This window comes from Mastomys coucha, unplaced genomic scaffold (genome assembly GCF_008632895.1).
Source record: "Mastomys coucha isolate ucsf_1 unplaced genomic scaffold, UCSF_Mcou_1 pScaffold23, whole genome shotgun sequence".
Classification (NCBI taxonomy): Eukaryota; Metazoa; Chordata; class Mammalia; order Rodentia; family Muridae; genus Mastomys; species Mastomys coucha.
This window is the reverse complement of record NW_022196906.1, coordinates 2,445,770-2,460,946: the sequence shown is the minus strand read 5'-3', so window position 1 is coordinate 2,460,946 and position 15,177 is coordinate 2,445,770. Positions and strand designations below refer to the sequence as shown.

Genomic DNA, 15,177 nt, shown 5'->3' with positions numbered 1-15,177 from the left:
AGATATTGTAGGTATTGAAGGGGGGTCTATGGGAGGAGCGGTGGTACAAAAGGGGAACAAAAATGTGAATCAATTCTATTTAATTAAAATACGTTTTTGAATGTTAACAAAAACAAAAACAAAAAACAATTGTGGAAGTCTTGTGAGTCCCAAATTATATTGCAAAGCCCCAGAGAGGAACCACTGCTTCTTATTCCTTGCTATATGCCTTCTAGAGAGTAATCAAAATGTGTACAATGGAGGTTGAACATGGTGGTACACCCTTCTAATCCCAAACCAGCAGAGTCTGAGACAGGAGGATTGGGAGTTTGAGGTCAGGCTATAGCTGATCCCTGTCCCACTTAAAAAAATATCTGTAAAACTGTATTGACTCTGTCAGGTAACTTCATTGTCTCACTGCAAATAGCAGATTATCTATGTAACTTAAGTGGCTCAACTGGGACTGGTGGATGATGGCCTGCAGGTCAAATCCAGCCTGCTACCTATTTTTAAAACACATTTATTTACTTATCTATTTATTCATATATTTCTGTGTTGGCCTGCATGTATATATGTACACCACTTGTGTTCCTAGTGCCTACGAAGGCCAGAAGATCATGCTGGATTCCCTAGAACTAGAATTACAGGTGACTATGAACCATGGTGGGCACCGAGGTCTTCTACAAGAGGAACAAGTGCCCTTAACTACTGAGCCATCTCTCCAGCCCCCGATTCTTATTTTTGTACAGCCTGTGGACTAAGAATGTGGTTTGCATCTTTAAATATTTGGAATATATCAAAAGAATAATATTTTGAGAAACTTGAAATCTATATGAATTTTGTTGCCTATGAATATAGTTTCCCTGGAGCATGGCCAAAAAAAAAAAAAGAATTTATGTGTATGTATGTGTGTTTCTGGGTGTGTCTACTATGCTAGTGAAGGACCTGTGGAGGCCAGAAGAGGTGTAGGATCCTTAGGAATTGGAATTAAAGGTGGTTGTGAGCCACCTGTGGTTGTAAGCTGCCTGATGCAGAGCTGAGAAGTAAACTCAGACACTCTTAAAGAGAAATAAGCCCTTTTAACCAGTGAGATATCTCTCCAACTCCCTATTTGTGCCCTTTCCTGTCCTGATGTAAATCATGACCACTTTAGCCGGCCCCATTACATGGTTTGTGACTATTAAATAACATATTTGATTCCTTTGCTGTTAGGATTTTCTCTTTCCTTTTTCTCATCCTCCCCCTCTCCTGCTCTTCCTTCTCTCCTCTCCTCTGCTTCCTCCTTCTTGTTCATTTTCTCCTCCTTGCTCTCCCTCTTTGATGGGGTCCACTGTGTAGCTTAGGCTGACCTTCTCACCCTCCTCCAGCCTCCCAACTGCTGGTGTCATAGGCTAGCCCCACCACACTTGGCCTCACTTTTTCCATCTACTTCTTTGATTTGAAGAAATTGCATTCACTTGTAAAGTAAGAATGTCTCCCCTGGTTATTCCACCCCTTCAGTCAGTCACAGCACTGAGCCTCGTTCTAGTCATTCCTGCCTGGGGATTTTCCATGGTACTTTGCACAATCAGAAGAGTTCCCTTTGGTGACCATGAAATTGTGCTGCATCTTCTTTCCTGAGAAGCACATTATTGACTGGACTTTCCTACCTCTTGAAGTTCTTCCTTTGTCCAGACTGGCCTGAAATGATGCCCCAGATCTGTATGCTAGCAGTGCTAGTTCTGTAGGGACAGAATTTTTCTTTAGGGCTTGCATTTGGAGACTACTCATGCGAAGACAGACCCAAGGCCCTTGAGGATATGACCCTAGTTTGTGCTGCTCTGCCATGATCAGTTTTTGTTTTAAAGGACTGAGCCATGATCTAGTGTTGGAACTGGGAACATTGTGGGTTACTAGGGTTTGAGGTGTCCAGCGGTTGGCTAACATGCAGGAGATGACAGAGGGCTATAGCATGACTATGGACTTTGGAGACAGCTGCATCTGAATTCAGATCTTACTTTTGCCACATGGGCAGGTCTCAGCTCGAATACAGGTTAATACAAGCATGCTTGGATTTCCTTGTCTCCAATACCTGGATCCAGGTAGGATCATTTAGTTGTCTCAAAATTGAAACTACACATTCCAGCCTTTGTCTCATGGATTTCTATACGTTCTAAGAGGGCCACAGGTTCAGTAGACAGGAAATTAAATGTCCATCTATTAGCCAAACTGTAAATATGTGTTCCACAATTTCTTTCAACATATAGGGAATTTATACTGTGGTTTAAAGCATCCAAGTGGATGGTAACACCTGGCTTGGTTCTGTAACACGCGGTTACATCATGGCAGGAGTGTATGGGGGAGAAAAACCATTGACACCATAAGTTAGGAAGCAGAGAGAATGCAAAGATGGTTCTACAAACTATATCTAGAGAAGCGTCCATCTAATGTGCAAGGCTGGTCTATGCCTTGGATCTAAAGCAAAACAAACAACAATAAAATTCATCCAACTAAATCTCCTGTTCCCCTTTCAAGGGGGTCAAGAATCTTTGGAGCAGGAGAATGTGGATGACTTGGTGCCCTGAACATTCCAGTTGTGCATTTCTGAAAGATAGGAAGTTACCACAGAGGCTCAGGGCATTCTGCCCAGGGCTTATCTTAAGTTTGGAAGGCAAGGCTCATTAAAGAGACTGTGGGTGTTTTAAGAGGAATTCCCATCAGTATGGTGATCAGTGCACCAGTGGAAGGAGGAAAAATGGAGATAATCAGGACAAAGAACAAAGGCTGTAGATGCAGAGTAAATAACCCATGAATTGTGCCCAGGGAAAGGCCAGGGTATCAGAGTACCGGGATCTTTCCCTGTGCTTCTCAGACAATTCAAGAAGAACCAGATGTCTCATTGATGAGGAATGTAACTTGTAAGGTGCCAATGCTGAGGGCAGCATGGGGACAGACTCTTGGCCTCTCTGTGCATTGCTCACTGCTTAGCCATGCTTTCCTTTTATCTCCCCTCAAATGCCTCCAATGCTTCTTCCCTTTTGGGCTCCATCTAGGAGCTCCCTGTCTGTTCATAGCCTTCAGCAGGTACCAGTGCAGAGCTGAGAACTGCTGTGTGACTGAGCAAAGCAACACTCTTTCTCCAGCTCTGCTGCATGCATTTGCATTGAGTGTTTCTGAACTGAAGTGGGTCTCAGAAGGTCCAAGATGATCAGACTTAAGCTCCACTCCCTAGCTTTAACCTCTTAGCTCTGACAGGTTAAGTTCACTGAGCTTGAAAATAGAGAAAGTAATATTCATCTCACTTAATGTGAACATTAACAACCTGCATGACTCAACAGTGTCTGGCACACAATGAGTGCTCTGAAGAAAGGACTGTTTAATGAAACTCAATGAAAATGCTCACACACTATAAGTGGGGATGTACTTTAGTATTATTACAATCACTTTGAAAATAATTTAGTGGTACATAATATAACTCAATTCATTGATTGTGACTCAACAATTCCATTCTTAGGTGTGTTCCCAGATAAATATTCTCTCAGATGCATAAATGGCAGTCACCTATGAATGTGCAGCAAACTCATATATAGAAATGTGTCCATAATTGAACAGGAGAATATGATATGGTCAGGTTGGACATCTAGCCATTCTATCCTCTGCAAAGGTACCTAAAATTACCTACAATGATCAATAAACTTCAGGTCAAAGTAATTTATAACTGTATTATTGTCCTGAGATATTCCAAGAATAAGAAAGTTACTATTTCATCCCAACATATGGCTTTCCTCACTGTGAACAACCTGAGAGAGATTCAATGTCGTCTCTTATGGTTTTCTCATTGGCTCTTGTCCTTGTCTTTTGATCTCTTCCTCCAATTCTTGCCAGAACAACTGCATTGTGCAAGAAAAGTTTAACTTTACCCTCAAGCATGTTAAATGGATCAGAGGAAGGGATGTTAGATTGAGAACAGATTATAATGAAGACATGTGCGTTTGGAAAGCATGCTAATCTGTCCACCAAAGTCATTTACTATTTTCAAACTGAAATATATCTACCAGAAGATTCCCAATTCTGCTCCCCTTTCAAGTTCTGAGAACAGAGCTGGGATTATGGAATTTGGAGGACAAAAAAAGAAGCCTTTTAGTCTGACTGCATCGTCAAGTCACCTTCGGACAGGATCAACACTAAAGACACACTTGGCAGCTGTAAAACAACCCGAGGGGATATCTTCCTCTGTTCAGACCTGCTGGGGGAAAATGCAGAATATCTTTTCTCTTAAACTCTTCTAGTTCTCCTTGTGGGAGTCAGAAACTACTCTACTGGCCAGTACTGTACGCTTTGCCTCAAATGGTACTTTACTGGCTATATTAGTTGTAAATATTCACTGAAACGCTCTGATACTGTTATAGTAAATGATGAGAACAGAAATGAAGATGAACCATGGATGTGTCTCAATGAAAACACCATGGATAATTTGATAATTCAAAAATCCATATTCAGACTTCAGAGTAAGACCTTGCATAGTTGAGTTAGCATGTGCTTTGTGGCATAGAGGCCTGAGCTGTCTCTTGGTGAGCTTAGGAAGAGATGAAGGAAGGAATGTGACTTCCTTCCTTCTAGCCACCTAACTTAGGGCTGCCATTTTGGATGAGGTTAAATGGAAGAACACCTGAATCCAATCACAGAAAATTTAAAGGGAGTCACTAGCAACATCCCCTGCTAGGAGAACTTGTCTATCTTTCAGTAGCCTTTCTGGTGTTTTCAGAGGGTGCTGCTCACAGTCTATACTGAGGTTAAGAGAGAAAAATCAGTGGCCACCAGACAGTGAGTTATAATTAGATGGCAATTTCCCACTTGATTAACCTGAAGCTAAGGGAAGAGCAGTGTCTCTTGGTTTTCATGGAGGCTGGTTCTTGGATTCCATAGGCTCCAATGTCTAGGTATGCATAGGTTACTCCTGTAAAACTATATGTATACTCACATATAGTTTAGTCATCTGTATGCTATGTATAATATCTAATGAAATGTAAATTATATACAGATAGCAGAATGGCATATTTTAGTGAATAACGCCAAGGGAAATAATACATGTGCTCAGTACAGTGATAACTGTCTCTCACTATATTTTATCCCTGTGTGGCTAATCTGTGGATAAAAAACCCTCAGACATGAAAATCTCACTTTGTATGTTATTTTTTCAATACTTCTTATATATAATAGGGTAAGTGCTGTAAACAATGACACAAAACTGTCTCTTCTGCTTTAAAGCCCTTTTCTTCCCAAACTGTACAAGAGTTATAGCTGAGAGCCATTGCACCTATGATTCAACAAAGACATGATAATGATTTGAAAGCATTATTTTTTGGGCCATGGGGTTAACCACAGTCAGTACATTTTCTAGTTTTTTATTTAATCTGGAATTTAAAGAAGAAAAATTCCAGGTTACCAATGATCAATTTATGTGATGTTACAGGTCATCAGATCTTGTAAGATCTCAAGGGAAGTCTAAGTTCTTCACAATATCTCAGGAGAAAATTAACCAATCATATTAAGGACAATAATTAGTGAACTCCTCAAGACTATAAGGAACTACTCTCCACACTTTGTATAATTCGGGTCAAGTATTTAAATTGCTAGATATCCTCAGGAGTTCAAGAGCTATTCTATTTGTTTTACAAAGAAGGAAACCAAGAAGAGATCAGAAAATTCGAAGAACATCACATAGCTGGAAACAAGTTCTCAGAGTGCCACCAGTCTGTACCCAGAGCACATGCCTTATTGTTTTCTACTACATCCCTCTGCACAGTGGAGCATCTTCAGCCTTCAGCTCCTGGGTAGTGCTGGACATGAAGAAGGTATCCTTCTGGTTGTTCAGTATTAGATGTCTTCAGCCTGATGTTTCATTGCTCTGTGCTTCTTGCCACAGCTCCCATATTGCAGGAAGTTCATGGCTTACAACATCATTTTGATCTTCTTGCTTACTTATGTTTTTATAATATAAGAACTTTATCAAGATAGAATTTATACATACACAATTCACTCATTTAAAATGAACAATTCAGTGGCTTTTGTATCTTCATAGAATTGTACAACCATCACAACGATCAGTTCTGGAACATTTCCAACCACCCAGAAAAGAAACTTTATATCCATCCCCAGCTCCTTTACTCCCTACAACTTCTGACAAACACTCTTCTTTCTGTCTCTACATATTTTCTATCATCAACATTTCATATAAATCGAATCATACAACATGTGACCTTTTTGTGTCCACCTTCTTACTTAGTATGAGGTTTTCAAACTTTATCCACATTATAGCATGTCTCAGCCCCTCATTCCTTTTTTGGTTTAATACACGTTTCATTGTCTGAATCTACCACATTTATTCACACATGCATCATGTGATGGGCATCTCTTCACTTTTAGCTATTGTGAATAATGCTGCCATGAACATCGGTGTGCAAGTTTTTGTGCTTTAATTTCTCACAGGTATATACACATAGTGTAGTTGCTGGGTTTCTGCTTAATATTGTGAGGTCTTGCCACACCACCTTGCTCTTTGCTTGCTTTTGAAACTATTTATATTTACATGCATGTGTGTCAATATGCAAACATATGTGCAGGTGCCCAAGGAGGCCACAAGAAGGATCAGATCGCCTGGAACCAGAGTTAACAGATGGTTGTAAGTTGTCCATGTGGGTGCTTGCGACTGAACTTAGGTCCTTGGAAGAGCAGCAAGCATTCTTAGCCTCTGAACCATCTCTCTAGCCCCTGTTTGTTTGCTTTTGTTTTTTGCTTATTGATAGTAAGACATTTCCAGCCTGCAATTAAAATGAAATGGCTTTGCTTCTCAATAGGGCACCTTGAGCTTAGACAGCAAAGGTACCAGATATTGTTGTCAACAGTCAACATCTGGTTGGGTATGCACAGTGACTTTCAATAAGAGAAGCCAAATGGAACACTTGCAGTAACAGAGTATCAGTCGGTCCTTTCATGAGTATATGAAGTGAATTTAATAAACAATAACATCTTATAAGTGTTATAAACTGTAGCTCTTCTAAGTAACCTATGAAGTAAAAATATTACTCAATTTTAGAACTCCTAAAATGTTGTAGAGTTTCTCTAGACTGGACCACAAGACTAATAGCAGCTACTCTTTCTGTGTTGTTAACTGGGTAGAGTTGGAAAGAAAAGGTTTAGTTTGAATTAAAACAAATAAACAAACTAAAACAACAAAAATAAACTTCCTTAAGTAGAAAACTATTTAGAAGAAACTGAGGTGGATCAAAGAGGTCTCTACTTGGGGTGCTACCAGGAAGTAGGAAATAGATCAGGCTGTGTTATTTTCCCTGGCTCTGTGTACTTATGATACTATCTTTTATATTTTCTACAAGTACACAGAATTTGTTGCCAAGTAAAGCATGATAAGAGCTAGTAAATATTAACAGAAAAAGAGAAATGAGGAACTCCTCTAACACAACATTTTCATTGGGTTTTGTTAGAAAAGTTCCCTGTTGTAGAATGTCTGGCTGTTGGGGAGCATGGAGATTAATCTGAATGTTTGTCTACCAACGCACTTCAGAAGCCAGTGGGAGACACAGAAGACAGCCAGAGCCAAGAACACACCTGGTGCTACATTTCGTTTGTGATACCTTCAAAGCACAAATAAGTACATTAATATCCATCATAGTAAATGATGGCCATTGTTTTTAAAGAGTAATTACAATTTGTATGGTAATGACCTTGCTTAATGAAATATTTGTATGCATGTATGTCTTGACATGCACGTGTGTGTGCACACACATGAGTGCACATAGTTTTTTTTCTACAAACAGAAACCAAAGTGATCAATTAGCTTTACTACAGTAGGTAAGAAAAAAATGAATATTTAACTAAAGGATATATTATACAATTCTGAATAAAGGTGGCTTCTCATTTAGATTAAAACTGTAAATGAATATTAGGAAAAACAATAGAATTGTTATTATTTTCAAGGAACCTTCAATCACCCTCGTGACTGAAGGCTGGAGAAGAATGTCTCTGACACACTATGTGGTGCGTAATGTCCAGTTATTAGTTGCCCACAACCATCTTCATCCCTGTGGAGAGACTAGACCTGGTGATTCAGCAACCAACCCAGGAGCTGGATTTTACCACACTAACCACGTCTTCCTTCTCTGTATCATACTTGAATGTTTTCGGTCCTGAAAAGAAGTAAATGTAGCCTAGAGAAGATAAAGTTGAAATTGTGGTTACTGGGGATTTCTTGGAGAGATGCACGTGGATCTCTGGGGTGGAGGGGAGGTTTACAATACAACCACAGCTTTCTTGACATGGTACCAATGAGGAATCAGGGGTTGGTCATATGATAGTGAGCTTGTGTTCTGCGGAGCTCAACAAGCTCTAGAACCTGACCCCTAACTACTCAGATCGTCCCCCAGCCTTTCCTTTGTTCCAGCAGGGTGCGGGCTTCACTTCTGGCCATGTGAAGGCATGTTCATCATGCTGTGTGATTTTGCTTAGACCGTTCTCCTCACAGAGGTCCTTTTTTTTTTTTTTTTTTTTTTTTTATAGCCTGTCAAATGTTTAGCTGGCCTTCAGAACCAGCTAAGGTCTCATGAAATAGCCAACTGCCATGTTTGACCCCATCTGTTTCAGATCACTCTTTGAAGTCACTCTGAAGCCTATTAACACCAATCAGCACTAAATTATAGGCTGTTTCATCTTCTAGAGGCTTCATCTTTGTTATATGGGTAGGCATTTCTCAAGGATGCTCAACATTCCAGGAGAACAGAGGCCACATTTGGCATCTCCTTCGAATTTCAGAACACTGTCTGTCTCTGTACTACGTACTCAAGAAGAACATGATTCAAAGGATGTATTTGAATTTGTGTGGTTTGTATAAAATACTCACTTCATCTAACTTCTTTAACTATGTGTTTGATTTTAGGAGTTGGGTGATAGAAAGGTCAAAGATTGGGAAGGCTGAGACTACAGCTCCTGGATTGAAGCTCCACTGTGATACTGTTGTTTGTTTTTTAGAGAAAAGGTCCCATTTTGTATCTCAGACTGTAGTCAAAGCTTTCATCTATCTGTTTCAACCTCCTGAGCACTGGGATTCCAATCTGAAGCTGCACCTTTTGTGGTTCATTTGAGGAACGGTCTCTCACATCCAAGGCAGTCCTTAGATCTTCCATGTAGATGAGGATGGCTCTGAACTTCCTTTCCCAAGTTCTGGGATTACAAGCCACATAACCAGTTTATGTTGTGTAGGGAATTGAATCCAGGGATATGCATGGTAGTTGGGTCAGGGTTAGGGTCAGGCTTAGCTATACCCCACTTGAAGATATACTTTTAAACATGTGATTAGTAAACGGAGGGCCACAAATTTATTTTTATTTACTTACTTTTCAAGAAAGGATTTTAAAAATAATTCCTCTTTCTAGTAGGTAATCTGGCTATTTAAATGTATGAAATGTCAGTGACCTCCATTGAAACTCATTTCTGTTGCATTAAAGCAGAGCCCAGATTGCTTGTTCTAATTTCCTGGGGGACATTTTTGGTGGGGAAACTCACCATTCAGTTCCACGGCAGCATCTATATGGCCACTCACTCCTGAAAATTCTTCTTCAGTGTTTTTTGGATAGTCCTTTTCCATTTTCTTTTTTCTTTCGTCATAGCTGAAAGATATTATTTTATAAATAAGTTACTGATGATGATAGGTAACAGTAAGGTAGTCAGTAATCTTATTAGTTATGTCTGATTTTGAACATATCTGAAATATCTCTGTCTCTCTCTCTTAAATGAATAAATAACTGTGAATAACCAATACATTAGAACCAAGAAAATCTACAATAACTATATCTTAAAAATGGCTCTTGCTAAATTCCAAACATCATTTTATTTTACATTCTGGGTACTGGAACCCTGCATCTTCTCTCACCTCTCCCCATATTTCCATGTTACCCTCACCAAGCAAAGCCACTGGCTACTGATGGACCTGGCAGATGGGCAGCCATTGTCTTTCATTGTATACACTGAAGGGCCCTGGGCTCTAAAGGATCGATGTGAGCCTCTTATCTTTCAAACATATCACCTGAATCCATTGCTCTTTTCTGAAAGGTGAGACTAAGCAGATAGTGGGTTAGGATTCTAGCTCTGACATCAACTTAAGTGTGTCTTACTGTGACCTAAGTTACACTTGTAAAAGGCTGTGACAGTTAGTCAGCAGTACAGTATGAACTCAGGACAGGCGGGGGTGGCTCTCACTCTTTAGTGAGATGCCATTTAAAAAATATGAGAAAGTCCCTTCTTCATGGACACAGAGCCCCAGGCTGGGGCATTCCCATCTGCACACATCAACAGTAGGTCAGCTATTTTTTTTCTCCCTGGGTTGCTGGGTAGTTTCCTATGGCGGATTATGGCTACCATCTCCTGAAATGTGCCTCTGCCTACATGGCTCAGGAAAAAAGAGCTGCTGAGATGTGCGGGGGAACTGAGCCTCTCCAGAGGTGTTCAGGCTGAAGGAACAAGGGGTTAGGCAGCTCTCTAGTACTATGGGTGGAGGTGGAGGGGAGGGAACTCTCCCAACATGTCAACAGATCTATCCTGATGTATTAATATTCCCATCAAGACCTCTTATGTAGATATAGGACCAGGCCTCTGCGCCACTGACACAGTTACCTGCTTTCATTTTGCTGAGTAAGGACATTATCATCAAATCACCAGCTTACCTTTCTCTCTCTTAGGTTCCTTATACCTAAGGAAGGCAGGGAGGTTGTAACTTGAGAAGACAGCTCCTGCCAATGACCTTCCCAGTGCTGGCAAAAGATGCTCCTCCCTTCTCTAGTATGGTGCTTCTCCTATTTGGTTGTGAAAACACGGTGATGGTCTTGCCCTTTGTGGATAGATATTTGGGTATTCCAGCAACAGGGCAAGGAACATCATACCTATAAGTAGATGGCTTTGCGTTTGGCTTTTTAACCCTTATCTACCCACTGTGTAATTGAGAAAATATGAGACTATTCCCTGAGCCGTAGGCTTTCACTTGGAAAAGATCCACAATGAGGATATGACAATCCACATGCATGTTATATGACACCCTGCCACCCGCCTTATGTGGGAGCCAAGACAAGCTCCAGCCATAGATGTTGTGGTTTATTTTGATCTCAAGAGCTAGAGTCTAGCTTTTCAGTAGGAGGGCAGACTCTGTAATTTGATCTGGGACCCTAAGGCATCAACAAATTTAACCTAATTTTTCTCTCTCTTTTCTTTTTTGTTTTTTCTTGTTTCCTTTGTGCCATGTTTAATTTTCAATCTTTAAACCTATGTCAGCAGATCTCATTTTGCACTAAGCAAGGGTTAAAGCATGGGACAGAGAACTGGAAGATGAGAAACAGGCCAGGCAAGAGTTAAGGGTGGCTACTGCTGTGGTGAGGACTTTGCCAACAGGATCACAGAAGGATTTATGTGCAGCAATAATCATGAACTTTTTGAGTCAATGAGTAAATGGTGAAATGAACCAAAAAATAAGTATATCTGACAGACAAAAATGGACATTCCATTTGGATTCAAGGCACATAAGATATAGATTCCAATGAATCACTTCTTAGTTGTGTTATCTTAACATTCATCTTTATGTGTGAGTATGTGTGTATGTGTGTGTGTGTGTATGTGTGAGTGTGTATATGTGTACCTGTGTGTGAATGTGTATGTATATAAGTGTATATGTGTATCTGTGTGTGAATGTGTATGTGTGTGAGAGTGTGTGTGTATGTGTGTGTGTGTGTGTGTGTGTGTGTGTGTGTGTGTGTAGGCTAGTGGACACCTTGCGGGAATCTGTTCTTTCCTTCTACCACGTAGTTCTTGTGGAATGAACACAGGCATATTCTTTTAATTGCTCAGTTATCTTGCTGATATACCATGTGGTATGTTGGTCCAGTCATTTAAACTCTCAGACACAATCTTTTAAAGTGTTAAACAAAGGCAATAGAACATCCTTCCCAATATTGCTGAGAAAGAAGATGGGGGTGACAGAGTGAAGAGATCCTGAGATATTGTATAGCATGACCCTCGTCACATTACAAGACATCAAAGTGACTATTAGCTGAACTTGACTATTATAGAAAACATTTTGATTGCTAATCTACTATGTGCTATGATCTGCTAAAAGTGTTGCTTCTTATCACTAAAGTCTTGTTTATGAAACCTGAATACTGAATTATAATTCTCTGCAAGTTTGATTATTTCATTCATCCACATTTGCCTCATCATTTAGTGTAGATTAAAGGATATGGCTATGAGTTGTTGCCAGTGACTTAGTGATAGTACAATGCAGAGACACCCAATGTAGGTTTTCAAATACACCTTCTCCACATTTGTAACTGCAAATGTTGGCAAAGCACCCGACTTTCTGTTTAACTTAATATAATACTGTATTTAAAATGTTGGTTTGTCAAGCATTTCTGGTGGCTTGCCTTTGTTCTTTTGAGACAGGGGCTTCATGGATCCCAGGCTGGCCTTGAACTGGCTGTGTAGTGGAATTCCTTATCCTCCTGCCTCTACCTCCCTAGTACTGGGATTACAGGCACACATCACAGCATCCCACTCTATCTGGTATGTGCACCCATCTTCTCTTTACTATAGGGCACTCTTCCATTGTCTATACTCACTTCATTTTTATGGCCACACAGTATCAATAGAATGAGTTATCACATCTTTATCTACCAATTCAACACTTAAAAAGGTAATTTGGACTATTTCTACAATTTGATTATTATGAAGTCACCACAAATACTTGTGTACTGCATTTATTTCTTTTAGGAACAGGCCTGTGAGTATAACCATGGACCTGATGTAATTCTATTGAACTTTCTCAGGTATAGGAGCCAGTCCTCCATGTGGCCCTAGTAACTCTCCATCCCATCAGCTGTTGTATGAAGGTTCTGCCTTCCCTGCATCCTCAACAATTCTTGTTAGGATTTGAATAAGTAATTGAACTTATATTTTTCTCTAAATTTTTTCTCATTTTAGCATTTATATGTAAGGTATTTAACCACTTTTACTTAATTTTATCCATGTTGTGAAGAGTCCAGACCCATGATTTTATGTGTGGCTCTTCACTTGTACCAACAGGGTTTATTGAGAAGAATATTGCCACCCCACTGAATGTCCTCTGCAGCTTGTGAGCCAGCTTACCACAGCCATATGCGTAAAATTCTGGAGTCCACATTTCATTCCATTGATGTAGCCATGTGTCCTTATGATGCTCACACTTCATTCCATCCATGTATCTGTGTGTCCTTAGGATGCTCACACTTCATTCCATCCATGTATCTGTGTGTCCCTATGATGCTCACACTTCTCTGGCCATTGTTTCTTTGTAGTGAATTTTGAAATTAGGAAGAGAGAACTGTGTCTATAAATTCTTCTCATTCCTTCTCTGGTCCATGACATTTTATCTGTTCAAAGGTCTTGGCCTTTCCACATGAAGCCACTGCTCAGACTATCACTTTCTACAAAGCGGCAAGTGATACTCTGATAGTATACTCAAGCTGCAGATCAATTTGGGAAGCGCTAATATCTTCAAATTATGGGGGCTTGCATCCCACAAGCATGCAGCATCTTTACATTAGAGCTTATGTGTAATTTTCATTGATAGTTCAGTTTTTAGACAGTACATTTTTCAATTTGTTTTTAGTTTATTTTTTAACATCTTAAGTCTCTTTGATGTTGTATTATGTAGTTCATTTTATTTCCTTTAGTCCTTGCAAACTTGTTGAATGGATTTGTTAGTTTTAATGGTTTGTTTTGAGTCTTATGTTTTTCTTTTAAAAGATTATATCACACACAGGAAGAGAAATAGTTTGACTTTCTACTCTGGATGACTTTCATTTCATTTATTCTTGATGAATTGCCATGCTTGGCACCTCCTGTAAACTTAACAGGAGTGGGAATACTGGAGATCTCTGTTTTACTCTTGGCTTTAGTGCAGACAGGTATCAGCCATCCACTGCTCAGTCTGATGTGATCTGTGGGCTTGGCACAGATTCTTTTTCTCTAGTTCAGGAAAGTTCTCTCTATTTTATTCTATTTCTATCTCTGTCATTTTTTTAAATTATAAAATGATGCTGAATTTCACCAAACACTTTCTGCAATAGGAGGACAATCCCAAGGTTTTTTTTTACTCAATTAGCATAAAACATGACACTATTTGATTTCTGGATATTAACAAAAGCTTATATTCCCATAAAAATCCTTCTTCATCTTTGTATATAATTATTTTAAACATTTCCTGATTTTCTAGGCACGATTTTTGGAGCACTTTTACATTAGTATTTGCAAATAAAAGTTGATCTGAGGTTCATTTCTTCATAACACCTTTGCCCAGTCAAGGACTTGCTGGCTCATATAGTGAGCTAGGTGGTGTTCTCTTCTATGTTTAGGGCAAGTTTGTGAAAATTTGGTATTGTTCTTCTTTAAATGCTTTTGGTAAAAATCACTGGTGAGCCAATCCTTCCAGATAAATTCTAATATTATGAAATTATTGGTTTAGTATTATTTCAATTTGAGTATCTAGGGTAAATTTTATTTTATAAGAATTTGTAAAATGGTTCTTTTTAAAGATTTATTTTAGTTAAGCACAACCATGTGTATGTGTGTGTACATATGTGTGTCTTATAAGGACAACATTTAATTGAGGCTGGCTTATAGGTTCTGAGGTTCAGTTCGTTATCATCATGGTGAGAAGCATGGCAGCATCCAGGGCAGGCATGATGTTGGAGGAGCTGAGGGGCTACACCTTGTTCTGAAGGCAAACAGGACAAGACTGGCTTCCATGCAACTAGTATGAGGATATTAAAACCCATGTCCACAGTGACATTTCCAACAAGGCCACACCTCCCAGTAGTGTCACTTCCTGGGCCAAGCAGATTCAAACCACCACATTCCACTACCTGGCCTCTATAGACCTGATCAAAGAGTCTATGGTGGCCATACACAGCTATAGCATAATGCAAAATACATTTAATCCTACTTCAAAAGTCCTCATAGTCTATAGCAGTCTCAACAATGTTAAAAGTCCGAACTTCAACATTTCTACTGAGATTCATGTAGTCTTTTAATTGTAGTCTTGTATAAAGTAAACAATACCAGACAGAAGCAAGGCAGAAAAACAGCTGGTCAGACTCCAAACTCCACGTCTCCATGTCCAATGTCAAA

The 15,177-nt window shown here is 39.5% G+C and overlaps 1 protein-coding gene across 1 annotated transcript in view; it reads right to left on the bottom strand.

The window, feature by feature from the left end:
• Positions 1-7,976: 7,976 nt before the first annotated feature.
• The window catches only part of Mmp20 (matrix metallopeptidase 20), a 45,167-nt gene continuing 37,966 nt past the window's right edge, over positions 7,977-15,177 (bottom strand). Inside the window, exons 9-10 of the mRNA XM_031343035.1 lie at positions 9,535-9,638; positions 7,977-8,183 (exon numbers count right to left, since the gene is read on the bottom strand). Of these exons, the coding sequence (XP_031198895.1) occupies positions 8,083-8,183; positions 9,535-9,638 (205 nt within the window). The 3' untranslated portion in view covers positions 7,977-8,082. The remainder of the gene's footprint in view (positions 8,184-9,534; positions 9,639-15,177) is intronic.